This window comes from Pongo pygmaeus, chromosome 9 (assembly GCF_028885625.2).
Source record: "Pongo pygmaeus isolate AG05252 chromosome 9, NHGRI_mPonPyg2-v2.0_pri, whole genome shotgun sequence".
In the NCBI taxonomy this organism is placed as follows: Eukaryota; Metazoa; Chordata; class Mammalia; order Primates; family Hominidae; genus Pongo; species Pongo pygmaeus.
Genome location: NC_072382.2, coordinates 79,008,740 through 79,033,108, shown reverse-complemented (window position 1 = coordinate 79,033,108; position 24,369 = coordinate 79,008,740). Strand labels below are relative to the sequence as shown.

Below are 24,369 nucleotides of genomic sequence, written 5' to 3'. Positions count from 1 at the left end.
TTTTTTTCTTTTTGAGACGAAGGTTTGCTCTTGTTGCCGAGGCTGGAATGCAGTGGTGCGATCTCAGCTCACTGCAACCTCCACCTCCCAGGTTCTAGCGATTCTCCTCCCTCAGCTTCCCGAGCAGCTGATTATGCTGCCTCAGCCTTCCCAGTAGCTGGGACTACAGGCACCCGCCACCACGCCCAGCTAATTTTTTGTATTTTTCGTAGAGAAGGGGTTTCACCATGTTGGCCAAGCTGGTCTTGAACTCCTGATCTTCAGGTGATCCGCCCGCCTCGGCCTCCCAAAAGTGATGGGATTACAGGCGTGACTGACGGCGCCTGGCCTCATTACTCAAACCTTTAGGGAACACCTCCTCACTCAGCCATGTGTAAGGACGTGAAGACCCAGAGGTGAAACATTTTAGGGTGCTGCCTCTGAATCTGAATTTCAACAATAGACTAAAACGATCCAGTCCTGGGCTTCTCTAAATTCTTTTGTTGCTGACCAGACCTTAATTTTAGGCTTTGGAGGGTGTGTCTATGCGAATGAACGACTGAAAACTCAGAAAACGAAAACTAGCTTTTACGGAATTTCAATTAATTACGTTTCTCAAAACTATGCATCATGCCCATTTGTGGGCATTGGATGAAAAGATAAATCTTTCCAGAAGGGGCAGAGGAGGGAGAGGCAATTCTGGGTGGGGAAGTTGGGAGAAAAGAAAATCAGTGTCTCCTAGTCTTCGCCCAGTTTGGCTCGTTTGGGGTACTCCCCGACCCCGCGTTACCAGGCCCGTGAATCCCACTCCCACCAGAGAATTAGCGCGGGCGAAGAGCAAAGTGAAACTTAGTAGCCCGGAACTTTGCGTGCGGGGTTCCGGCAGCAGCACGCACCGGGAAGCGTTTGGGCGCTGCACCGCGCTGATCCGTGCCCGTGAGTCCGGCGCGCAGAGGAGAAGGAGAAAGCTGACTCCTTAGGCCCGGGTAGTGGTCCTCGTGGTTTTCCTTGTAGTTCGTGGTCTGAGACCAGGCCTCAAGTGGAAACGGCGTCACCATGATCGCACGGCGGAACCCAGAGCCCTTACGGTTTCTGCCGGATGAGGCCCGGAGCCTGCCCCCGCCCAAGCTGACCGACCCGCGGCTCCTCTACCTCGGCTTCTTGGGCTACTGCTCCGGCCTGATTGATAACCTAATCCGGCGGAGGCCGATCGCGACGGCTGGTGAGTGCTGCGCGGCAGGGATCGGCTGGGAGGAGAGGGGGTCGTAGGGCTGCAGACCAGCCCCGCCGTAGGCCCCCCTGAGGTGCTGTGTTTTTCTGTGCCCTTTTGCCTAGCTGGACCCAGCTCGCCTTCCCGGGGGGTCCACGCCCTATTAGCTCTTTAGAATTAAGCAGAGCCAGAGTGTCATTTGACGCTTGAAGAAACTGAGGTGCAGTGAAGCAGGAACTGAGTCTATGAAGGACCGGGGACTACTCTCCTCAGTTCGTGTTGTGCTGTGTGCACAAATGAGCCATGACTCCATGCCATGCACTACTCACACTATGGGCATTATTGATAGCATTTAGGCCTGAAAACACTTTGTTAGGGATGTATTATTCACAACGAGGAAACCGAGCCTAACAGGTTAACAGCAGCTTGCCCAAGGTCATATGGCTATTAAGTAGCAGAGCTTTGTTTTTTTTTTTTTTTGACCTCTGAATGGATATTGGACACCAGTGCTTCTCAAACTTAATGTGCATACGAATAGCATAGGTGTCTTGTTAAAATTCGGATTCTGGGCTGCGCGCGGTGGCTCACACCTGTAATCCCAGCGCCTTGGGAGGCCGTGGCGGGCGGATCGCCTGAGCTCAGGAATTCGATGCCAGTCTGGGCAACAGGGCGAAAGCCCGTCTCTACAAAAAAATACAAGAGTTAGCCGGGCGTGGTGGTGCACGCCTGTGGTCCCAGGCTGAGGGAGGCTGAGGCAGGAGGGTCGTTTGAGCCTGGAAGGCAGAGGTTGCAGTAAGCCGAGATTGCACCATTGCACTCCAACCTGGGCAACAAAGTGAGACCCTGTCTTAAAAAAAAAAAAAAGAAAAAAAAAAAAGCGGATTCTGATTCATGAGGTCTGGGGAGGAAATGATGTTAACAACAAGCGCTCAAACACTGCTGCTGCTAGTCTGAGGACCACGGTTTGAATAGGAGGCTGTAAACCCGTGTGCTGTACTTCCCAGTAGTATGTCACTGGCTTCCTATCAGAGACACTGACTATTCTGATAATAACCACCACAGTAGCTTTGCTAAGTTCTATGGATTTCCAGAGGGAAAAGAGGAGAGGAACTTTGGAAGAGGGGTCTTTGCAGTTAACTTTGATTATCAGGCAGGACTGAGAGACAGACAGCTTTCTAGGCCCATGGGGTTAGTGGGAGCCAATGGGGGCAAGGACCTCTGAATGGAGGGTGTTTGATGATTGAGTGAGTGTTCAGGTTTCGGGTGATAAAACTACAAGGGAGATTTTAGCAGAGCATGGCAATTTATTTTCTAGGCAGTCAGGAACTTTGTAAGCTTTTGAGAGTTGCAGGGGTGCAGTGATGAGCTCTATATTTTAAAAAGTCATCTTTGTCAGCAATGTGAGGCATTGATTGGAGCCAAGAAGCACAATCAGGAAAAAAGCTCAGGCAATGGTTCAGGCAATTAGGAGTCACCACACTTCTGTCTCTTTTGCCTTCTTACAGCTGTATGTCATGCCTGAAGGTTAGCTCCCAACCCATCAAATCCCAGCATTTCCAGTGCTCAAATAGTATTGAAATCCTGTCTCCCTTGGACGTGACTCCTCACTTCAGAAAGGAGTGATCTTTGTCCATTTATGCCTCTGAGGACTCGAGGTTTTCCCTTTTCATCACCACTTCACATTTCCCCAAGACTGTCACTTGGTGTAATGAAAAGAGCTCCACTTTGGAACTAAACAGACTTGCTCACCAGGCACAGGCACCGTGGTTCACACCTGTAATCCCAGCACTTTGGGAGACCAAGGCAGGAACATCTCTTGAGGCCAGGAGTTCAAGACCAGCCTGGGCAACATAGTGAGACCCTGTCTCTACAAAAAATTTAAAAAATTAGCCGGGCATGGTGATGTGCACTTGTAGTCCCAGGTACTCAGGAAGCTAAGGGAGGAGAATCACTTGAGCCCAGGAGGTTGAGGCTGCAGCCAGCCGCGATTGCACCACTGCACTCCAGCCTGGGCAACAAAGTTGAGACCTTGTCTCCAATAAATAAATAAATAAACAGACTTGCTTTGCTGCTTTCCAGCTGTGTCACTTTGGGCAAATTACATGGTCAGGTCGATCAGAGCCAAAGTTTCCTCATCTATAAAATAAGAATAATTAATTTTTGCATATTTGTTGTGAGAATTGAGTGAGATTCTGTAGGTAAAATGTCTGACATGCAAAAGGTGCTGGACAGAGTTCCCCTTCCTTAGCTCTTGTTATGCAAACAGTTTACCATATATTTGTAAATTGTTCATTTACTGAACCCTTTTTTTTTTTTTTTTTTTTGAGACGGAGTCTTGCTCTGTTGCCCAGGCTGGAGTGCAGTGGCGCAATCTCTGCTCACTGCAAGCTCTGCCTCCCGGGCTCACACCATTCTCCTGCCTCAGCCTCTGGAGTAGCTGGGACTACAGGCGCCCTCTACCACGCCCAGAGATTTTTTTGTATTTTTAGTGGAGACGGGGTTTCACCGTGTTAGCCAGGATGGTCTCGATCTCCTGACCTCGTGATCTGCCCGCCTTGGCCTCCCAAAGTGCTGGGATTACAGGCGTGAGCCACTGCTCCCAACCCCCTTTTTTTTTTTTTTTTTTTTTTTTTTTTTGAGACAGAGTCTCACTCTGTCACCCAGGCTAGAGGGCAGTGGTGCAATCATGGCTCGCTGCAGCCTCGACCTCCTGGGCTCAGGCGATCCTCCTATCCTAGCCTTCCAAGTAGCTGGGACTACAGGTACATACCACCAGGCCTGACCAATTTTTAAGTTTTTTGTAGAGATGGGGTCTTGCCATCTTGGCCAGGCTGGTCTCAAACTTCTGGCCTCAAGTGATCCTGCCACCTCGGCCTCCCAGAGTGCTGGGGTTATAGGTGTGAACCACTGTCCCTGGCCTTACTTAACTGTTACTCTGTTATGTGCCCTATGGAGCTCCTAGTGAAATCAGGGAGACAAACAAGTAAACAGTCTGTTGCTGATCTTGATATGATAGATACATGTTTTGATAGAGATGGGTGAGCAGAAAGCACTTTAGGAGCACAGAGGAGATACAGATGGGAGGGAGAATGCTCTAGAGGAAGTAAAGGTTGGCTGAAATGTGTTGTATGTACCACTTAATCTCATTGTTGTTAGTTTAGCTGTTTGTGCCTTTCTGGGAGACAGAAGAGTATAGCAGTTAAGAGCATATGCTTTGGGGTTTGACACCACCTCCGCCCTACTAGTAATTTGATTCTGAGGAACTTCCATATCTCTGAGGACTGGATGAGATAATGAATATAAACTGCTTAGCCCAGGAGTAGGGATCAGACTTCCTGAGTTCCCAGAGCTTCCCTAAATTGCTTTGGAAGATTTAGGTCCTAGGACTTTGTTGAAATGGTTGTCCTCAACGGCATTTACTGAATACATATTGTGTTTATCTAGCTCAGTGTCTAATATCTATAGTAGGTGTTCAGTAAGTATTGAGTGAGGTCAGGTGTGGTGGCTCATGCCTGTAATCCCAGCACTTTGGGAGGCTGAGGCGGGTGGATCACCTGAGGTCAAGAATTCAAGACCAGCCTGACCAACATGGTGAAACCCTGTCTTTACTAAAAATACAAAAATTAGCCAGGCGTGGTGGCACATGCCTGTAATCCCAGCTACTTGGGAGGCTGAGGCTGGAGAATTGCTTGAACCTGGGAGGTGGAGATTGCAGTGAGCTGAGATTGCGCCATTGCACTCCAGCCTGGGCGACAGACTGAGATTCCGTCTTAAAAAAAAAAAAAAAAGTAGTATTGAGTGAATAAGTATATGTAGATTACGAGGAATATAAAACATGGACCCAATCCTCCAAAGGTTTACAGACCAGATGGCCATATCCATTAAAAAGACAAATTGTGGTACACGATTGTGCATATAGTGTGAAGTTGTGTGTCACATAAATGATGTTTCTAAGAGAGTTGGAGGAGTGGTGAAAGGGATATGGTAGATTTTCAAACTACAGCCCTGGAGAGTACCTGGCATTCTGTGAGTAATGGGATATTCTGGCCGGACACCGTGGCTCACACCTGTAATCCCAACACTTTGGGAGGCTGAGGTGGGAGGATTGCTTGAGCCCAGGTTTCAAGACCAGCCTGGGAAACATAGGGAAACTTTGTCTCTACAAAATAAATTTTTTTAAGCTATCTGGACGTGGTGGCATGCACCTGTGATCCCAGCTACTTGGGAGACTGAAGTAAGAGGATCACTTGAGCCTGGGAGGTTGAGGCTGCAGTGAATGTGATCATGCCTCTGTATTCCAGCCTAAGTGACAGAGCAAGATTCTGTCTCATAATAATGAATATGTCTCATAATAATGAATTTCTATCAATGAAATAAAATTGTGTAGCTCTTTTTCAAATTAGCAGGAAATGTTAAAAAGAATTTTTTAAGAATAAGACTTTAAAAATAAGTTGTACATATTTTGGGGGTACATGTGGTATTTTGATACATGCATACAATGTGTAATGTTGAAACTGGGGCAAATGGGTCATCTATCACCCCAAACATTCACCCTTCTTTATGTTGGGAACATTCAAATTCCTCTCCTCCAGCAATTTTGAACTGTACAACAAATTATTGTTAACTGTAGTCACCCTACTGTACTATCAATAAATATAATTTTTTTAAAAGTTTTTCTCTCATCTGTTTTTTAAAACTTAACCTTCTTGCTGGTTACCACTTAATGTGCCCTAAATTTAGAGTTAGTTGGTATTCTAAGTATAGCCCACAAAATCAAATATTTATTGATCTCTAGTTTAATATATCAGTAATTTATGATGTTCTGCAGAGCACAATAGCTGCCAGGGTTAGACTCACTGAGTAAACAATGGGAAAATGATTGTAGATGGGATGTGCAGGTAGTGAGAGGTAGACCACTAAGACAGAATGAGGAGAGAGGTTAGGAAAATGGGGCCTTGGGAAGAGGCCAAGCCATGCCTTTAGGGCTAGGATGCTGACATCATCATCTCGAACACTCGTGGAGTCTTTCTGTGAGGAACATGGGTCAGCGTAGAGAGAGTCTAGTTCTGTATGTCTCTGCAGTCCAGTGGCATATGGGAGAACATGTGCTCTTTGGTTTGCTATATGGCGTGTAGCCCATTATGGAAAGCAGTGGCTGTTTGGGGTAAGAGAGAGTGCTCTGTCCAGTTCTAGAACATAGGAATATTTTTCATTTTTATTGTTTTATACATTTTTGAAAATACTTTTACATGCATATGTCTTGTTTTATTTGCTACCACTATGAGAAAGATAGGATAGATCTTTTTTTTTTTTTTTATGAGACAGAGTCTCATTCTGTTGCCCAGGCTAGAGTTCAGTGGTGCGATCTTGGCTCACTGCAATCTCCACCTCCCGGGTTCAAGCGATTCTCCAGCCTCAGCCTCCTGAGTAGCTGGGACTACAGGTGCGTGCTACCACGCCTGGCTAATTTTTGTATTTTTAGTAGAGATGGGGTTTCACCATGTTGGCCAGGCTGGTCTTGAACTGCTGACCTCAGGTGATCCACCTGCCTCAGCTTCTCAAAGTGCTAGGATTACAGTTGTGAGCCACCACGCCCAGCCAGGATAGGTCTCGTCTATGTTTTAGAGGTAGTAAATTGAATTGCCCAAGGCTGTTCATTCATTTATTAAATAAATATTAAGTGCTATATGCTAAAATATACATTGCATGTAATATTTAAATTTGTTAACCTTTAAAGAAGTGATCATGTGGGCCGAGTGTGGTGGCTCATTCTTGTAATCCTAACACTTTGGGAGGCTGAGGTGGGGGGATCGCTTCAGCCCAGGAGTTCAAGACCAGTCTGGGAAACATTAGCAAGACCCCTCTTAAAAAAAAAAAAAAGAAAAAAGAAAAAAAAAAGGCATGGTGGTGCACGCTTTTGGTCCCAGCTACTTGGGAAGCTGAGGTGAGAGGATTGCTTGAGCCTGGGAGGTTGAGGCTGCAGTGAGCTGTGATTGTGCCACTGCACTCCAGCCTGGGCAACAGAGCTCAAAAAAAAAAAAAGAATATGTAGAATGTCTCAAAGTCAAGGATCAAGGCTGTTTGTTCAGAATAGCTTTTTTTTTTTTTTTTTTTTTTTTTTTTTTTTTTTTGAGACAGAGCCTCACTCCGTCCCCCAGGCTGGAGTGCAATGGCGCGATCTCGGCTCACTGCAACCTCTGCCTCCCGGGTTCTAATGATTCTCCTGCCTCAGCCACCGGAGGAGTAGTTGGGATTACAGGCGCCCGCCACCATGTCTGGCTGATTTTTGTATTTTTAGTAGAGATGGGGTTTCACCATGTGAACTGGTCTTGTACTCCTGACCTCAGGCGATCCACCTGCCTCAGCCTCCCAAAGTGCTGGGATTACAGGCGTGAGCCACTGAGCCCAGTGCTTTTTTTATTTTTATTTCTTTAAGAAATGCCATAACAGGCCAGGCGCTTTGTCACCCAGGCTGGAGTGCAATGGCGCAATATCAGCTTACTGCAACCTCTGCCTCCCAGGTTCCAATGATTCTCCTGCCTCAGCCTCCCAAGTAGCTGGGACTACAGGCGCCCGCCACCACCCCTAGCCAAATTTTGTATTTTTAGTAGAGACAGGGTTTCACCGTGTTGGCCAGGCTGGTCTCGAACTCCTGACCTCAGGTGATCCACCCGTCTCGGCCTCCCAAAGTGCTGGGATTACAGGTGTGAGCCACTGCATCCAGCCAAAAATGTAACTCTTAATACACATTGACTAATTTTTGCTTTCTTTGGGATTTGTCATTTGAATTTCAGGTTTGCATCGCCAGCTTCTATATATTACGGCCTTTTTTTTTGCTGGATATTATCTTGTAAAACGTGAAAACTACCTGTATGCTGTGAGGGACCGTGAAATGTTTGGATATATGAAATTACATCCAGAGGAGTTTCCTGAAGAAGGTATTTCAAGTTAATTTTAGAGAATCTGTGTTTATTATTATTTTCCCTGGTTAATCTTATCCATGTCTATGGCTTTAGATACCTTCTAAATTCTGTTGACTCCCACATCTTAGTCTATAGACCAAAATTCTCTTGAATTAATATATCCAGTTTCTGTCTGACTACCTCTGTGTCCTTTGGACAGCAAACAAAACTCACATGCCCTCTGCCTTCCCAAACCTCCTGCTCCTCTGTGTCCTGCTTCAGGGAATGGCACTACTGTCCACCTGGCCACTCAAGCCAGAAGCCTGAGAATCATCAAGTCTTTCTCTTTCACTTCCCATGAATCATCAGGTCTTATCAGTTCTACTTCCTAAATATTTCTCGACTTTGAACTCTCCTCTGCACTACCACTACCGTGGTTCAGGCCTTGATCATCTCTCGCTTGGACTGTTGCACTTGCCTCTTAACTCACCACTTGCTTTGGTCTTATTTCCAATGACAGCAAATCTGATCACATCTGTTTAAAATAGTCATTCGGCCGGTCGCAGTGGCTCACGCCTGTAATCCCAGCACTTTGGGAGGCCGAGGGGGGCAGATCACCTGAGGTCAGGAGTTTGGGACCAGCCTGGCCAACATGGTGAAACCTTGTTTCTACTAGAAATACAAAAATTAGCCGGGCATGATGGCGGGTGCCTGTAATCCCAGCTACTTGGGAGGCTGAGGCAGGAGAATCGCTTGAACCCGCGAGGCAGAGGTTGCATGCAGTGAGCTGAGATCGCGCCATTGCACTCCAGCCTGGGTGTCACAGCAAGACTCTGTCTCAAAAAATAAAATTAAATTAACATAAAATAAATAAGTCATCCATTGCCTAGTGGATAAAATCCAGACTCTTTAGGATGGCTCATTTCCTCCAGCTTAGCTAATTGCCTGTCCTCTGGTAGAAACACTTTACCCACATTCTTATCCACCGTATGATATACACATGTCTGTGTTCTTCATGGATTGTAGCTTCGTCTTTGTTTCCCCAACCTCTTGCATAGAGCCTACACACAGCAGGCACTTATGCATAATAGTGGATATGAACCGTATGGAACACTTCCTCATTCCTTATCACTCATCATTTGCCTGGTGAAATGCTTTGTCCCGAACCTGCCCTATATTGCTTTATACATGTTGTACCTTCTTCCTGCTATGTTATTCTTCCTCTTGCCCCTGTTTCCACCCCATCCACCTAGCAAATTTCTGCTTTTATTATCTCAGTGAAGCTTTCACCCAGCTACAGTCAGGCATTCCCTCAGGGTGCTCTATCTCTATTCTGCTATGAATCTATTAATAGTTGTAATATAACTTTTCTCACCTGTGTTTTACACACATATACACAACACAGATGTGCACATATATGAGTCTCTGTAGGCTGGGAGTTTAACTTACTAGGACAGTTTTTTTTTTGTCTCCCCAGGGGTTTGGCACACATAGCCTTATTAAATGTGTAAATGAATGAGTATAGAAAAAATTTGAACTTGTAAACATAAATAGATTTTCCCCAGTCTTGGCAACATAGTGAGACCTCATCTCTACAGAAAATTAAAAAATTAGCTGGGTGTGATGGCACATGCCTATAGACTCAGCTACTTGGGAGGCTGAGGCAGGAGGATTATTTGAGCCTGGGAGGACAAGGTGCCGTGAGCTGTGATCACACCATTGCATTCCAGCTTAGGTGACAGAGCGAGACCCTGGCTCAAAAAAAAAAAAATTCTTCTATTAATGTAAATATGTGATATAAAACATTTAAATTTCATTACGCTGAATGGTCTCTAAGGTCTTATTTAGCTCTAAAATTTTATTACTCTTTAATATTCCCACAGCCTTCAGTCACATATATGATATTTATGGTGGATCAGAAAGATACAGCTTCTTTTTTTGCCAAAGAAGAGCTTAAAGACTAGCACAAAGCCATGAATAGTGGATGTATCGGGAATGCATAATACCCAGAACCATTAAATGTTAGAGCTGGAAGTCGTCTTGGACATATGGATTACTAGGATTGAGGCCCAGTGGCTGAGCAGTCTTCAGTCTCACACCTCTGACTCTTTGCCTAGACATAGTTCCATGAGTTCCCTGTGTCTGCAGGAGTGTGTATAGCTGCAGGGCTCATTCTGTTTCTGAGCTGCAGATTACTGGCAGTTGTGCCAAGAGCCTCATGCACGGACAGTGGGAGCCCAGAGAGCTTGACCACATTGGCTGTTGGCCTCTCCTAGCTGACCTATGCCCCTCTGTGTTTATTTCTTCCTTCACCTCTTCAGTCAGGATACTCCTGGCAGCACCTTGTCCCTCTTGGCAGCCATTTGGTTGTCATCACAGATTCCTCCAAAGTTATTCTTCAGTCAATGAAAGAAAATCCTTCAGTGATTACCAAGCCATAGTCAAGGACAAGAAAATAAGGAAATTCTTAGGGGTTTGTCTTAGTCCGTTTGGCCTACTATAACAAAATGCCTTAAACTGGGTAATTAAAATTTTTTTTTAACTTTGTTTTTCTTACCACCTGTATAATTGCAGAATAGACTGGGTAATATATAAATAATAGAAATTTATTGCTTGCAATTCTGGAGGCTGGGAAGTCCAAGATCAGGGTACCAGCACAGTTGGTGTCTGCTGAGGGCCCACTCTGCTTCATAGATGATGCTGTCTTGCTGTGTCCTCACATGGTAGAAGAGGCAAACAAGGTCCCCTAAGCCAATCCCACTCATGAGGACAGAGCCTTTGTGACCTAATCACCTCCCAAAGTCCTAACCTCTTAATATCATTATCTTGGGGGTTACATTTCAATTTATGAACTTTGGGGGGACATGAACATTCAGACCACAGCAGGATTTCAATCGTAAGATTACTGAGTGTTAATTTTCCTTTAGGAAATACAATTTTTAAAACATATTTTTAAAATAAATCTTTTATGATCTTTCCTTTTATAGAGAAGAAAACATATGGTGAAATTTTTGAAAAATTCCATCCAGTACGTTGAAGTCTTCAAAATGCTTGCTTCAGTTTCACTGATACCTGCTGTTTCTGAATTTGATGGAATATGTTTCTAATGACAGTTGAAGCTTATGCTAATCTGTATGTTGACACCTTGTAATTAAAGTAGTTACCATGAGTACTCTGACTCTTTATTGTTGTAAGAAAAATAGTTCATCAGAGAATGGTCAGTTTCCATTCACCCATCTGAAAGATTTTAAAATGAGGTTGAATTCTAGTTTAGAGTTAGCAGACTACCCAAATCTGGCCTACTGCCGATAAAGTCTCATTGGAACACAGCCACGCTCATTTGTTTACATGTTGCTTATGGTGACTGCCATACTGCAAGAGCAGAACTGAGTAGTTGTGGTAGAGACCTATGGCCTGCCGAAAAGGTTTGCCTGCCCCTGTCCTAGTGCAAAGTGAATTTAGAGTGAGCCAGATTATGGAGGATTCTGTGACTCTTGCCAAATAATTTTGACTTCATCCTGTAGGTATTAAGTCATTAAGGCGTTTTAAATCACACAGGTTTGTGTTTCTGAGCTGTCTGTAATGATATAGAAGGTGGTTTAGAAGGAGGAGACTCCAGACAAGGAAAACAGAAATCTTATGTTGCCAAGTTGTCTTTGCTCTTAGGTGGATTATCCTGGAGAAAGTGGACTCAGGAGCTAATACTGTCTACAGTGGAGCTTGGTGCAATTAGCAAAAGACTGTACCTAACTGGAATGAGGTTACTTTTTATGGCTTATCAAATGCTTGTCCTGGCCCGATGCAGTGGCTTATGCCTGTAATCCCAGTACTTTGAGAGGCTGAGGCAGGGTAGATTGCTTGAGCCCAGGAGTTCGAGACCAACCTGGGCAACATGGCGAAACACTGTCTCTACACAAAATACAAAAATTAGCCGGGCATGGTGGCACGTTCCTGCAGTCCCAGCTATTCATGAGGCTGAGGTGGGAGGATCTATTGAGCCCTGGAATTTGAGGAGGCAATTAACTATGATTGTGTCACAGTTCACTGCAGCCTGGGTGACACTCCAGCCTGGGTGACAAAGGAGACCCTGTCAAAAAAAAAGTACTTGTCCCAAAAGTTTTTGTTTCCTAGCTTAGAATTTATAATCAGATTAGGTTTTAGAGATAAAGTATATGTGGTTTTTTTTTTTGTTTTTTTTTTTTTTGAGACAGTCTTGTTCTGTCATTAGGCTGGAGTGCAGTGGCGCAATTTCGGCTCACGGCAACCTCCACCTCCCGGGTTCAAGCAATTCTCCTGCCTCAGCCTCCCGAGTGGCTGGGACTACAGGTGCATGCCACGATGCCCAGCTGATTTTTGTGTTTTTAGTAGAGATGGGGTTTCACCATGTTGGCCAAGATGGTCTCGATCTCTTGACCTTGTGATCCACCTGCCTTGGCCTTCCAAAGTGTTGGGATTACAGGCGTGAGCCACCGCGCCTGGCCTATATGTGATTTCAAATTGGGTGGCCTTATAAATATAAGCAGATGGTTTCTGGGCAAAATCAAATGAATTCTGTCTCTGTTTTCTTGAGTACCAATTGTAAAAACTGAAATTAGGTTGAAGAAAGTGCTTTAGAAATAATAAAGATGTACAAATACAAGGCTTTGGTTTTTTTAATTAGTTCTGCAATAAATAGGTTTATAGTTCACCTGTCGTTGGCCTCATCAGTGGTTGCCAAGTAAAAGAGGGTGAACCACTCATCCCAAGAGACTGCTACCTCTTAGCTCTGGAGGGTAAAAAGCAAGGGCCAGAGCAAATACATAGGGGAGAGGGGGAGAAAAAAAAATCAGGCTATTTTAATAGCCCTCACATGCCAAGTGCTTTCGATTCATCATGTTTAGTTTTCATAAACTTGTGAGGTAGATAATATTATCCCCATTTTATAGATGAAGGAATTTAGGCTCCAATGGGTTAAATAACTTGTACAAGTACACATACTGAATGACTGCCATGAGGAGGGATGTGAATTTTGGTCACATGCCAACACCTACACTCTTCCTACCATACCACACTGGACAGGTAACTGTCTAGTCCCTCCTGAACCATTGGACACCTCCCCAAGCTGGTAAGAGGAGCGAGGGGAGCAGTGAATAGCAACAGACATTCTAAAGGTGAGCCAGTGACTGGAATCCAGGAATTGGTGCTCAGGAGGTAGAGAAGCATCCCGGAGAACTGAGCCACCTTCACTTCTGGCTGCAGATCTAGGCCTTTCTGCTCTCATCATCAGCTAGTGAACTGCTCCGCTGGCCTCATCAAAGAGTCTGCCTTCTATCGTGAAGGGATCTGTGGAGTGAAGAAATTTTTAAAAGGCCAAGTCAGTATCAATTCAAACAACTAAGATACCGTCACGTGCCCATTGAAGCAGGAAGAACAATGCTTATGTTGCTGTTGGAAAACTGGCAGTGCCTCAGCACTGTAAGGAGAATCCTAGGTTGTCAGAACTGGAATAACTCATTTGATTTCTCTGCTATATTTTACTAACAGGGAAACAGATACAGAAAGGTAAGATAAGTTGCCTAGGGCCGGGCGTGGTGGCTCACACCTGTAATCCCAGCACTTTGGGAGGCCAAGGTGGGTGGATCACTTGAGGTCAGAAGTTCGAGACCAGCCTGGCCAACATGGTGAAACCCCGTCTCTACTAAAAGTACAAAAATTAGCCGGGCATGGTGGCGTGAGCCTGTAATCCCAGCTACTCGGGAGGCTGAGGCAGGAGACTTGCTTGAATCTGGGAGGCAGAGGTTGTAGTGAGCCAAGATCGCACCACTGCACTCCAGCCTGGGCGACAAGAGCAAAACTCCATCTCAAAAAACAAAAAAGGTTGGGCGTGGTGGCTCACGCCTGTAATCCCAGCACTTTGGGAAGCTGAGCGGGGAGGATCACAAGGTCAGGAGATCGAGACCATCTTGGCCAACATGGTGAAACCCCATCTTTACTAAAAATACAAAAAATTAGCTGGGCGTGGTGGCGTGCACCTGTAGTCCCAACTACTTGAGTGGCTGAGGCAGAAGAATTGCTTGAATCCGGGAGGTGGAGGTTGCAGTAAGCTGAGATCGCGCCACTGCACTCCAGCCTGGCAATAGAGTGAGACTCCATCTTAAAATAAAAAGTTGTCTAGGATAATACAGAAGTCAATGGAAGAGCCAGAACAAGAGCCCAGATTTTTAACTGTTGCTATACCATATTGCCTCTGAATGAAAATCAGGTTAGGGTGTGTTGAAATGTTATGGTGTAGAGTTGCTGCTCTGGCCTTTGAAGCAACTAAGTGAGTCAGAGTGTGGTTTCTACCCACTCTGCCATGCCCAGTTCCCACTTTGAGCGCACTCTGCAAAAGTCTAAGGCTCTAAGGAACACCACTGTAGAGGAAAAGAATTAGACTAATTAGGCCAGGGTTCACATCTTGGCTGTTATTTACTGAGTAAACTTGGACTCGTTTTACTTCTCAGGCCTCCGGTTTTTTCATCTGCAAAAGGGAATGATCGGCTGGGCGCAGTGGCTCATGCCTGTAATCCCAGCACTTTGGGAGGCCGAGGCAGGTGGATCACGAGGTCAGGAGTTCGAGACCAGCCTGGCCAACATGGTGAAACCCTGTCTCTACTAAAGATTTTTTAAAAATTAGCTGGGTGTGGTGGCACACACCTGTAATCCCAGCTACTTGGGAGGCTGAGGAAAATCTCTTGAACCTGGGAGGCGGAGGTGGCAGTGAGCTGAGATTGCACATTGCACTCCAACCTGGGTGATAGGGTGAGACTCCGTCTCAAAAAAAAAAAGGGTGGGGGAATGATAATTCCATTAGATAAGGGATATGCAAAGTGATCTTAAAACTATTCAAATGCCAGTTGTTAGTTTTACTACCACTGTTATTATTCAGTGAAGCTGAAACCCAGAGAAATGAATTAGCTTGCCCAAGGCCCCACAGCTCATTAGTGATAGAATCAGAACGTGAACCCAGAGCTGTTGACACAGCCCAGTCTAATTCAAGAAGAACCTCTGTGAGGCAACTCGGGGAGCCTCAAGGGGAGAGAGAAGAAGGGTTGAGGTTGACAGTTTGGGTTTGAAGTGGGAGAAGGAAAAACGGCTGAGATAATGCCTGGAGCAGAGCTCTCCATAGGCTTTGTGTTTGGGGTTCCGTGTTTATTCCCCATAATTACAGAGCAGCCTTCACACAGATTATGAAGATAACACAATATGGCAGACAGTGGGTACGATGGAAGGAACACTCAGCTCAAAGTTGAGGCCAGTCTTACTTTTGTCTCCTTACTGTGTGACTTTGGGTGAGTCACTTCACCTGTCTGGCTTCAATTTCCATACTAGTAAACTGAGGATGAGAATCTTTTCCTACATAGCTGCATCAGGTGGTTTTGAGATTACAATGGACGTGGATGTTGTTTACAACTAATGAGACCAGTTTGCGGGAGCAGGGCTGGCAGGTGGCACAGAATCAAAACTGGCAGGTGCTGTGGTCCAATTTCTATGAATACTAGTCTTTATCCATGAGTGAACTAGTGGTGACCATGCTAGGGCCCCTTCCCACCTCCTACCCTCTGCCACCACCTGCTTGTCTAGCTTGCTGCTCATCCACACTCACCACCCCAGCCCCTCTGTGCATAGACATGTAGGCTCAGACTGGAACACATATTCGTATGTACATACAACAGGGCTTCCCAACAGGCATGTCTGCACATTCTGGTTTGCCTGGAATGGATTAGAGTGCCATGACAGTGGTCCCTCAGCTTCCCGTTTGGTGGGTTCCAACCTGGGATGGTCAGAGTACCCCCAGCCTGTTGTAGCAGTACTGCAAGCAGCCTCACCTATGTATCCCCATGTGCCATATGATTTTCCATGTTCTGTGACTTGAAAAAATGTTGGGAAACACTGTCACACACACGGAATTCACAATGTTCACTTAAGTTAATATGTATGCCTTAGGTAAGTTTCTTTTTTTTTCTTTCTTTCTTTTTTTTTTTTTTGAGATGGAGTCTCCCTCTGTCACCTAGGCTGGAGTGCAGGGGCGTGATCTCGGCTCACTGCAACCTCCGCCTCCCAGGTTCATGCCATTCTCCTGCCTCAGCCTCCCGAATAGCTGGGACTACACGCACCCACCACCACGACCAGCTAATTTTTTGTATTTTTAGTAGAGATTGGGTTTCACCATGTTAGCCAGCCTGGTCTCGATCTCCTGGCCTCATGATCCGGCCGCCTCGGCCTCCCAAAGTGCTGGGATTTGGTGTAAGCCACCGCGCCCGGCCCCTCTTTAATCAAATTCTTAAAGTCGATGACGAGAACACACTCATTCAATTCACACTTTTACAACCATTCACATACTAATAAATGCACACATGCACAAACACATATATGTGCATATGAGATATGCCCTCACAGGCCACTTTTCCTTCTGTTTCTATATCAATTCATTGCAATTGCCAATTTGAGGTCAGAGGGATAGTAACACAGGCCTAGTCTTAGGCCCTCCTAGGTTGTGGTCCCAATACCCTGACCCAAGAGTGGCTCTGTCTGAGAGCCAGGCTGTTCCTCTCCCACTGGGTTGTACCACCGCCCCCTCTCCTCTCCTGGAATGTCCCTTTGTAGACTCACACCCACCAGCATGGCCACCATTACCTTCCCTAGTGTCCAAGGTCTACCAAACTTGTCCCGTCATTTCCTGGTATTTCCTTGTCACCTCCTGGGCTTTCTCGGTGAGGTGCATGAGGATGTGATGGAGGCTGGAGAAGTGCAGGTGGAACTGGGCTTCCAGGTCCAGCTCTCCTGAGGCACTCTCGTCCTCGACTTCCTCTGTCTCTGCGGTTCCATTCTCTTCGCTGCCTGCCACCTTGGCCTGCCACTCCTCCCGTGGCAGCAGCCCATGGTCCACATCCACGCAGATGGCCTTGAGCATGGTGAAGTAGGTATAGAGATCAGGGGCCTCAGCCTGGGCCCGGCCCCCATGCCCACTCAGCTGCATGTCCCGCAGAAGGCTGGGGATCATCACCACCTGCTCCATGTTGTGCACCTCTGCTGAATACCGGTCCATGACCGTCAGCAGGCAGTTCTTGGGGTAACGCTTGGTTAGCACCTGCATGGTTGCTTCCTCTGACACACTGAGACCAGCAGACTGCCCCCGCACTATTTCTAGGCTCTCGGCAGATTGACAGGATGCCAATGCCCAGCTGTTGGGTCAACACAGCCCTGTTTTGGGCCAATCCCAGGTCTCAGGCCCCAGCATCTGTATCAGGTGATCCATCTGCCCAGAGACAGAGCTGCCAGCCTTCTGCTTGTCATCCCAGCTCTGCATGACTGCCCCAGCAAGAACCCGACTCTTCCTCTGTCAGCTTGCTGAGTCAGTTGGAAGGAAGATTTTCCCTTTGGCAACTGGTGCACTGGACTTCAGGGCAATAAATAATTCTTTCAGGTCACTGGAGACCAAGCTGTCTCTTTGCTGCCTACTTAGGGCAGCCTTCCAATGCATAGTTCACTCCAACCCGGGGCGACTCCATTGTGAAATGGAGAGGATTTGAAGTGAAACAGCTTGATTTGGGGCAAGGAACATTGAGGTTGGAGTCAGAAGCCCAGTACTGCAATTTCCTAGCTGAGTTTTTTTGTTTGTTTTTTTGCTGGCTAACATTTATTGAGCACCTACTGCACATCAGGGTCTGCTGAGCTTTTTCATAAGTGATCTCATTTAATCTTCACCACAACCCTTGTAAATGTTTTATTTAATTTTTGTAGAGATGGTCTTGCTATGTTGCCCAGTCTAGTTTTGAACTCCTGGACTCAAGCATTCCTCCCACCTCAGCCTCCCAAAGTGCTGGAATTGCAGGTGTGAACCACCAGTATTCCTGTTTTGCCAGTGAGGAAATTTAGGTGCAGACAGCTAAAGTAACTTGCTCAAGGTCCCACTGGGGCTGGGATTCCAGCCCAGGACCACCTCTACCCACCTCCAGGCAGTGCTCTGGACTGACATGAGGTTACATAGTCATACAAGTTAACCAGATCCATATCCTCTGTAAATCTGAGGTGGTGTGAGGATTGAATAAGACAAACTAATAAAAATGCTTTGTATCAGTCCAGACAAGCAACTGGGATCAAAAGAGGAAAAAAATGCTTTGTAAACCACAAAGCCCAATCTTCAGATGTATTATCTATGCAGATTCTAGATTATTGCTAAGGCTTCTCCCAAATCTAACCAGTCATTCCACAAGCTACAATGCTTCCACTTGATTATTGACCTTTCCTTGGACCAGCAGTCTTGGAAGATAATAATCTTTTGCATGGTCATATTGTCATAGTTTACAAACTGCATTTGCTTTATATTTTTTATTAGATATTTAAGAAAATGGCCGTGCACAGTGGCTCACGCCTGTAATCCCAGCACTTTGGGAGGCCGAGGCAGGTGGATCACGAGGTCAGGAGATCGAGACCATCTTGGCTAATGCGGTGAAACCCCATCTCTACTAAAAATACAAAAAATAAGCCGGGCGTGGTGGTGGGCGCCTGCAGTCCCGGCTACTCCGGAGGCTGAGGCAGTAGAATGGCGTGAAATCAGAAGGTGGAGCTTGCAGTGAGCCGAGATCATGCCGCGCCACTGCACTCCAGCTTGGGCGACAGAGCGAGACTCCACCTCAAAAAAAAAGAAAAATGAAGGCCTGGGGAAAGGCCAAAGTTGCCCAACAAGTTAGTGGCAGAGTCAAGTGGAGAATAAGACCTTCTGAGTTCCGGCTCAGGTACCTGCCTCCTTCACTGCCTCCGGTGAAATCTGCTGAATGATGATACCTCTCACACCTGCAGGAGAGGAGCGAGGAGGAGGGAGCACAGGGAGGGGACGTGGGGCTGAACCCGGCCTCAGTGTTGCCTCACCTAAGCCACCCTCACCTCCACCCTAGGGCAGGAGCCCACTCTGCACCCTCCCAACTGACAATCATTCACTCCTCTGCTCCCTCCCACTACAGCCAGAGCTATGAAAAAGCTTATCTTTAGACTGAACAAAATTCCACCTCCCAGCCCGGCATGGTGGCTCATGCCTGTAATCCCAGTACTTTGGAAGGCTGAGGTAGGAGGATCATTTGAACCCAGTAGTTTGAGACCAGCATGGGCAACATATGAGACCCTGTCTCTACAAAAAATTAATTTTAAAAAATTAGCTGGGTGTGATGGCACATATCTGAGGTCTCAGCTACTCAAGTGGCTGAGGTGAGAGGATTGCTTGAGCCCAGGAGTTCAAGGCTGCAGTGAACTGTGATGGCGCCACTGCACTCCGGCCTGGGTGACAGAGCAAGACCCTGTCTCAAAAAAAAAAGAAAAAGAAAAAAAATTCTACTTCCCTATAACCCCTCCCCTTTAAATTGTAATATTTACCCCACCCGGAGTTACTGGCCTTAACTATGCTTATGTTGGCACAGCAGAGTGTTGTGCAAACTCAGTTTCCACAGGGGCCCTGAGACAGAAAAACGTAAGTATCCCAAGATAAAACTGAGACAAAACTGAGACTCAGAAAGGGAGAGGTACTTGCCCAAGGTCTCATAGCTCGGAGACGACAGGAGTAGGCCTGCCCTAGCTCCGTCAGACCTGAGAGGAAAGCAGTGATCGTCCCTCTCAACAAGTCCCCTTGGCAGGCTGGCCACACATAGCCACAGATGACCTGAAGTCACCCTGTGTTGACAGTTGGCCTTGCTTCTCCAGGGCAGAACAGGCAGCCAAATCCAGGCCTGGGCCAGCTGCAGAGGGCAAAGCTTCCACCTTAACCCTCTGTGTACTGCAAGCGGTGGAGGGAAACAGAGAGCACCAGCCTCCCTGAGCCTCGGCTTCCTCATATGTTGTAATAATGATAAGGGCAAACATTAACTGAGGACATATTATTCTAAGCTAAGTTATATATGCAAAGTTCTTTTTTTTTTAACCTTGAGCTTTTTTTTTTTTTTTTTTTTTTTAATTGAGACAGGGTGTCACTCTGTCGCTCAGGCTGGAGTGCAGTGGCATGATCTTGGCTCACTGCAACCTCCGTCTCCTGGGTTTAAGCGAGTCTCCTGCCTCAGCCTCCCGAGTAGCTGGGGCTACAGGTGCCCTCCACCACGCCTGGATAATTTTTGTATTTTTAGTGGAGATGGGGTTTCACCATGATGGCCAGTGCTGGGATTACAGGTGTGAGCCACCGTGCCCGGCAATATACAAAGTTCTTAGAGCAGAACTCAATCCTCCCAACAATTGTATGCGGTAGGTAGACCCCATTTACAGATGAGGAAACTGGGGCCTGAAACAGTAAAGCAATAAGCCAAGAACACACATTATTCATTCCTTGGCAAAGAGGAATTGAAATGTGTCCTGACTCTTCCCTATGGGTGTGATGGGGTGAGAGATGGTATTTATGAAATGCCTAGGAGACTGAGGGACTCAATAAGCAGACACTGAGCCAGGCGCGGTGGCTCATGCCTGTAATCCCAGCACTTTAGGAGGCCGAGGTGGGTGGATCACTTGAGGTCAGGAGTTCGACACCAGCTGGCCAACATGGTGAAACCCCGTCTCTACTAAAAACACAAAATATTAGCCAGGCGTGGCGGCGGGCGCCTGTAATCCCAGCTACTCGGGAGGCTGAGGCAGGAGAATTGCTTGAGCCCAGGAGGTAGAGGTTGCAGTGAGCCTAGATCGCACTACTGCACTCCAGCCTGGGCAACAGAGCAAGATTCCGTCTCAACAACAACAACAACAAAATAAATAAAATAAAAAAATAAAATAAGCAGGCACTGCCTTCTTTCTAGCCGATTCTGCCTTCTGACTCTGCTCCCTGCATTCCTCATTTATTTCTCCATGCCTGGACTTGCCACTCTACATTTCATCACTGCAAATGCTCAGTAACTATTGGCTGAATGATGACTATTAGATTTACTACTGTTGTTTTTTTTTTTTTTTTTTTTTTGAGACAGGGTCTGGCTCTGTCACCCAGGCTGGAGTGCAGTGGCATGATTATGGCTCACTGCAATCTCCACTTTCTGGGCCCACGCAATCCTCCCACCTCAACCTCCCAGGTAACTGTGACCACAAATAGCCATCACATCTGGCTAGTTTTTTGTTTTTTGTTTTTTTTTTTGAGACGGAGTCTCGCCTGTCACCCAGGCTGGAGTGTAGTGGCACGATCTCGGCTCACCGCAACCTCCACCTCCTGGGTTCAAGCGATTCTCCTGCCTCAGCCTCCCGAGTAGCTGGGGTTACAGGCGAATGCCACCACACCCGGCTAATTTTTGTATTTTTAGTAGAGATGGGGTTTCACCATATTGGTCAGGCTGGTCTTGAACTCCTGACCTTGTGATCTGCCTGCCTCGGCCTCCCAAAGTGCTGGGATTACAGGCATGAGCCACCACACCCGGCCTAGTTTTTTAAAAATTATTATTTTTGCAGCCCAGGCTGGTCTCAAACTCCTGAGCTCAAACCATCCTCCCACCTTGGCCTCCCGAAGTGCCTTGCAGTGGATTACAGGCCTGAGCCATTGCACTCAGCCTAGATCACTTCCTAGTACATTCTAGGTTCTTTGTTTATAATGTCCAGTCACCTCAAAAAGCAGGTTCCCAGGCCGGACGTGGTAGCTCACGCCTGTAATCCCAGCACTTTGGGAGGCCGAGGCGGGTGGATCACTAGAGATCAGGAGTTCAAGACCAGCCTGGCCAACATGATGAAACCCTGTCTCCACTAAAAATACAAAAAAATTAGCCGGGCATGGTGGCACATGCCTGTAGTCCTAGCTACTCGGGAGGCTGAGGTGGGAGAATCGCTTGAACGCGGGAGGCCGAGGTTGCAGTGAGCAGATATCAAGCCTCTGCACTCCAGCCTGGGTGACAGAGCAAGACTCTGTTTCAAAAAAAAAAGAAGAAGAAAGAAAAGAAAAAGAAAAATAGTTACCCTGGCTTGGAGGGAGGCAGCAGTGAGGCCTCTGGTGTGGCAAGGGACCATGTGGCCACCCAGGAGTTGTATATAATGACAGGTGCTCAAAAATACCTCACAGGCCTGACTATAAGGTGAGGTTCTTTTCTAGAATTATTACTTAGGAAAGAAAAGATGGTGCCATACTCACGTCCTGACAATATTCATTATACAGGATGCTTTTCCTCTACTTTACTATGAGCAAGACGTAACAATCCAACATTACCTCAATCAATCAGCAGAATGAAGAATTTGCATAAAACTGTTTCCTAACCTACAAATGGAAAAGAGTAATTTTTCTAAATTAATGTATTAGGTTAAATAATATAACCTGACCAGGCGTGGTGGCTCATGCCTGTAAGCCCAGCACTTTGGGAGGCCAAGGCAGGTGGATTGTTTGAGTCCAGGATTTTGAGACCAACATGGGCAACATGGCAAAACCCCATCTCTACAAAAAATTAAAAAAAAACTAGCCAGCTGTGGTGGCAAGTGCCTGTGGTCTCAGTTACCGGGGAGGCTGAGGTGGGAGGATCGCTTGGACCCAGAAGGTGGAGGCTGCAGTGAGCCATGATCATGCCACTGCACTCCAGCCTAGGTGACAGAGGGAGACCCTGTTTCAAACACAAAAAAAATTTGATTTTTTTTTTTTTTTTTGAGACAGAGTCTTGGCTCACTGCAACCTCTGCTTCCTGGGTTCAAGCGATTCTTCTACCTCAGCCTCCCAAGTAACTGGGATTACAGGCATGCACCACCACACCTGGCTAATTTTTGTATTTTTAGTAGAGATGGGGTTTCACCATGTTGGCCAGCTGGTCTCGAACCCCTGACATCAGGTGATCCGCCCACCTCGGCCTCCCAAAGTGCTCGATTACAAGCGTGAGCCACTGCGCCCAGCCTGATTAATTCATTTCTAGCCCTTAACACTTACGTTTTGTTTTTTTCTAATCTTTATTTGGGGAAAAATTTGTTGAATATTTTCTCCTCAAGAAACTGGGGTTTCCACTTTGGAGGCCAACATGGGAAGATCACTTGAGGCCAGGAGTTTGAGACCAGCCTGGGCAACACAGCAAGACCCCATCTCTATTTTAAAAAAAGGTGGGGGCTTCCCTGGTATTCAGACATCCAGGATTGGTGAGCAGTGGGCACAGGCAAAGACCACAAGGTTGGAGACTGTAACTGGGTTCTGGTGCTGTCTCCAGGCCACTTGCAAGCAGGCTCCCTGGGCTCTAGCATCCACGCTGTCAAATGAGGAGTTTGGAGATTTCTGCACGAAGGCTCTTCCAGCCCCGATTGTATAACTCCTGTATCCAGGTCCAGGTCCCTACGGGCATTACTCTCTGCCTTAATTCTTGCATTTTGGACTTAGCCTCAGGGTCACCAACTCAGAACTGAAAAACATGATGTTCCATGCGTGGACAGGGCTGGGAGCACTGACTCCGGTGTGGTGGGCAGGCCAGGGTGCCCCAGAGTAGCTGCCTCCTGCTTCTTTTGCCCAGTGGTGTGGAGCAGACCTGGGCCCCCTGGGCCTCATTGGCCCCATCTAGATAACCAAGAGGGTGACCTTTGTTAATTCCTCTCCAGCTCAGACTTTGGGAAACTCCTGAGTGCAGCGTCCTTGTGCCTTTCTGTGTTATTCTGCACGTGTGTGTGTTTGTGGTTTTTTTTTTTTTTTTTTTGAGACAGAGTCTTGCTGTGTCGCCTAGGCTGGAGTGCAGTGGTGTGATCTCGGCTCACTGCAATCTCGGCCTCCTGGGTTCAAGTGATTCTCTGCCTCAGCCTCCCAAGTAGCTGCAATTATGGTACCCACTACCACACGTGGCTATTTTTTATTTATTTATTTATTTTTTGGGACAGAGTCTCACCCTGTCGCCCAGACTGGAGTGCAGTGGCGTGATCTCGGCTCACTGCAAGCTCCGCCTCCCGGGTTCACACCATTCTTCTGCCTCAGCCTCTGGAGCAGCTGGGACTACAGGCACCCACCACCGCGCCCAGCTAATTTTTTAAATTTTTTTTAGTAGAGACAGGGTTTCACCGTGCTAGCCAGAATGGTCTCAATCTCCTGACTTCATGATCTGCCCGCCTCAGCCTCCCAAAGTATTGGGATTACAGGCGTGAGCCACTGTGCCTGGGCATTTTATTTTATTTTATTTTTTTGAGGTGGAGTCTTGCTCTGTTGCCCAGGTTGGAGTGCAGTGTCATGATCTCGCCTCACTGCAATTCCACCTCCCAGGTTCAAGTGATTCTCCTACCTCACCCTCCCGAGTAGCTAGGATTACAGGCGAGCACCACCATGCCTGGCTAATTTTTGTATTTTCAGTAGAGATAGGGTCTTACCAT

General features: G+C 46.7%; 2 protein-coding genes across 2 annotated transcripts; one reads left to right on the top strand and one right to left on the bottom strand.

Moving 5' to 3' along the window:
* Positions 1–392: 392 nt before the first annotated feature.
* On the top strand, positions 393–12,730 carry NDUFC2 (NADH:ubiquinone oxidoreductase subunit C2). Its single transcript, XM_054437855.2, has 3 exons — positions 393–1,201; positions 7,984–8,127; positions 11,079–12,730. Exons 1-3 carry the CDS (start codon positions 1,036–1,038, stop codon positions 11,126–11,128), a joined length of 360 nt encoding a protein of 119 aa, XP_054293830.1. The 5' UTR covers positions 393–1,035; the 3' UTR covers positions 11,129–12,730.
* Positions 11,111–17,353, bottom strand: THRSP (thyroid hormone responsive). The gene is made up of 2 exons (XM_054437853.2): positions 16,747–17,353; positions 11,111–13,413 (listed from the first exon to the last, which is right to left on the bottom strand). The coding sequence occupies exon 1, from the start codon at positions 17,204–17,206 to the stop codon at positions 16,766–16,768; it is 441 nt and encodes a 146-aa protein (XP_054293828.1). The 5' UTR covers positions 17,207–17,353; the 3' UTR covers positions 11,111–13,413; positions 16,747–16,765.
* Between the last annotated feature and the right edge of the window lie 7,016 nt (positions 17,354–24,369).

What these genes read in the sequence shown, in the direction of transcription:
- THRSP (XM_054437853.2), bottom strand. Translation starts at nt 17,206, where the DNA reads ATGCAGGTGCTAACCAAGCGTTACCCCAAGAACTGCCTGCTGACGGTC.
- NDUFC2 (XM_054437855.2), top strand. Translation starts at nt 1,036, where the DNA reads ATGATCGCACGGCGGAACCCAGAGCCCTTACGGTTTCTGCCGGATGAG. An exon ending in GAGGCCGATCGCGACGGCTG is followed by an intron (nt 1,202 to 7,983) that starts GTGAGTGCTGCG and finishes TTTGAATTTCAG; the next exon opens with GTTTGCATCGCCAGCTTCTA. An exon ending in AGAGGAGTTTCCTGAAGAAG is followed by an intron (nt 8,128 to 11,078) that starts GTATTTCAAGTT and finishes TTCCTTTTATAG; the next exon opens with AGAAGAAAACATATGGTGAA.